The 2,435-nt window shown below is 44.6% G+C and overlaps 1 protein-coding gene across 1 annotated transcript in view; it reads right to left on the bottom strand.

Annotated features, from left to right (window-relative positions):
* Nucleotides 1-2,084: 2,084 nt before the first annotated feature.
* Nucleotides 2,085-2,435, bottom strand: part of LOC127003098 (cadherin-24-like) — an 86,753-nt gene continuing 86,402 nt past the window's right edge. Inside the window, exon 7 of the mRNA XM_050869511.1 lies at nucleotides 2,085-2,290. Coding sequence (XP_050725468.1) covers nucleotides 2,085-2,290 — 206 coding nt within the window. The remainder of the gene's footprint in view (nucleotides 2,291-2,435) is intronic.

The following is a 2,435-nucleotide window of genomic DNA, read 5'->3' as shown; positions in this document are numbered from 1 at the left end:
TCTCCAGGCAAGGTAGAAAATCAAGGGACTACGTTGGCCCAGTAAATACAAATCACTCGCCCTTTTTTTATACAATTTTAGTCCAAAACCATCATATTGATACACAATATGTGTTCAACCATGTTTTTTAATTATTCAGGAAAAAAAAGAATATTCAGAGTGGAACGGAGATTTTAGTAAACAAATTTAGGAAACTGTGGGTGCAAAGCGTCCTCCATGCCAGAGATCAATATTCTGTGTGCTATAATATTGCCATGAGAGTCATGGTTAGGGGATTTGTCACCAAGTGGAAACAGGCAGTTGGGTAATTTCTGTCAAGTGGGTCAATGGCAGGTAGTACTATGAAAATAATCTTGTTTGATTGTATTGAAAATCTAAATCAAAGGGACTTAAAGTAAACGTTGGTATATATATATATATATATATATATATATATATATATATATATATATATATATATATATATATATATATATATATATAATAAAACTATAACTGTTCTCAAAGTCAGTCAGGATAAGCCGTTCTTTGTTGTTTCTGAGAGGAGGGTCTTTGTACAATACGATCCACCCCATTTAATAATAAATGTAAAAAAAATATTTTATAGCATGAGTTCAATGTTTATACTGTGTTCCGGGAGTATTTGGGGGCCTTCTTGGAGGCAGACATCGAATTACCTATTACGCAGAGCGGCTCATCCAGTGTCATTCAGTGGCTGTTGGAATTTCCACCCCTAACACTTGCTTTGCAAACTAAAACACAATATACTACAGGCTTTGTTGAGAAGATGAACCATTTATTTAATTCTTTAAAAAACAGCGATATTACGATCACGCATACATTTTTTTTTATATAAATAAATAGTTATCTTGTTATATAGCTACTCCTCCTCCATGCATCTGTTTCAAGCTAATATTATATTAACAGTAAGCAGTAAACTTCAGTGAAATGGACCTCATTAAATTCAAAAGACTAATTAATACATTTATTACAGGAGAAAATTAAATACATATGCTACCTCTCTCTCTCTCTCTCTCTCTCTCTCTCTCTCTCTCTCTCTCTCTCTCTCTCTCTCTCTCCTTCACACACACACACACACACACACACACACACACACACACACACACACACACACACACACACACACACACACACACACACACACACACACACACACACACACACACACACACACACACACACAAGCGCAGTCACACACACACACACACACACACACACACACACACACACACACACACACACACACACACACACACACACACACACACACACACACACACACACACACACACACACACACACACACACACACACACACACACACACACACACACACGGCCAATCGTGCCCCTGACCTCACACGGTCAAGACACGGTTCGGCTCTCTCGCAGCAGCCCGGGATTAGTCTGTTGGCCCCTATTCCCCCCTTCATTCCTTCCGTAGCTGTAAGCCCTCATCACTCCACTAACAAGGACTACACCTGCTAAAGTTGAACAGTGTATGTACGCAACAGTGACCAGCGACCTGAAAATGCCACCATCTTGTACATTTACGAGTGACATACGTGTGCGTGCGTGCTGCAGCTGCCAGTGTTAAATAATGTGCGCCCCAGCCACCCATCACTACCGCCCTCGTGACTTGCTTAAACTAAGGCAAGGGAGCGGCTACCCTCCGACGGACGTTATTACACGCCCGAAAACACCAAACTCTTCTGTAATCGAAGCAGGAGAGACAGACAAGTGGCGGGAAACATCCCTGTCATCATTACGTGAGTGAGACAGAACATACCAGTGGTGGAGAAGGAGTACAAACATTTTGAGGTGCCGTGAGCGTGATATAGTCTGCCCTTTTTACTCTTCTCCAGTGTGACCTCCCTTAGCAACAAGATCGAGGAATTAATGGTGACGATCAGGTCCACTGGTGCTGGTGTGGTGGCCATCACGGAGGCGTGGCAAATAGTTCCTGAGATCTGCAACATCGATAACGATGAACTATTTCACCATATCAGGACTAATAGGAGAGGAGGGGGAGTGGCACTGTACTGCTGCTCCGACCTCACTCCTTCACACCTTCAGGTCGACACCCCCGAGGGAGTGGAGGCCCTGTGGGTGAGGGTCACACCTGCCCGCCATCCTCGCCACGCTGCCTCCATCAGCTACTGTGTAGCATACCACCCTCGCCGCGAGCCCACTGCACAGCTGCTGGTTGACCACATCATCGACACAGCTGACGCGCTTCGAGTGAGATTCCCCTCTGCCAAGTTGGTCATCTGTGGGGATTTTAACCGCCTAGACGTCAGCGACACGATGCACCACCCGAATCTCACTCAGGTCGTTAATTTCCCCACCCACCAACAAGCTACTCTCGACCTCATCATGACCGACCTGAGCCAGCAGTACTCCCCCCCCCAGCCT

This window comes from Eriocheir sinensis, chromosome 24, assembly GCF_024679095.1.
Source record: "Eriocheir sinensis breed Jianghai 21 chromosome 24, ASM2467909v1, whole genome shotgun sequence".
Taxonomy (NCBI): domain Eukaryota; kingdom Metazoa; phylum Arthropoda; class Malacostraca; order Decapoda; family Varunidae; genus Eriocheir; species Eriocheir sinensis.
The sequence above is the reverse complement of the archived record's forward strand: the minus strand, read 5'-3'. Positions and strand labels throughout refer to the sequence as shown.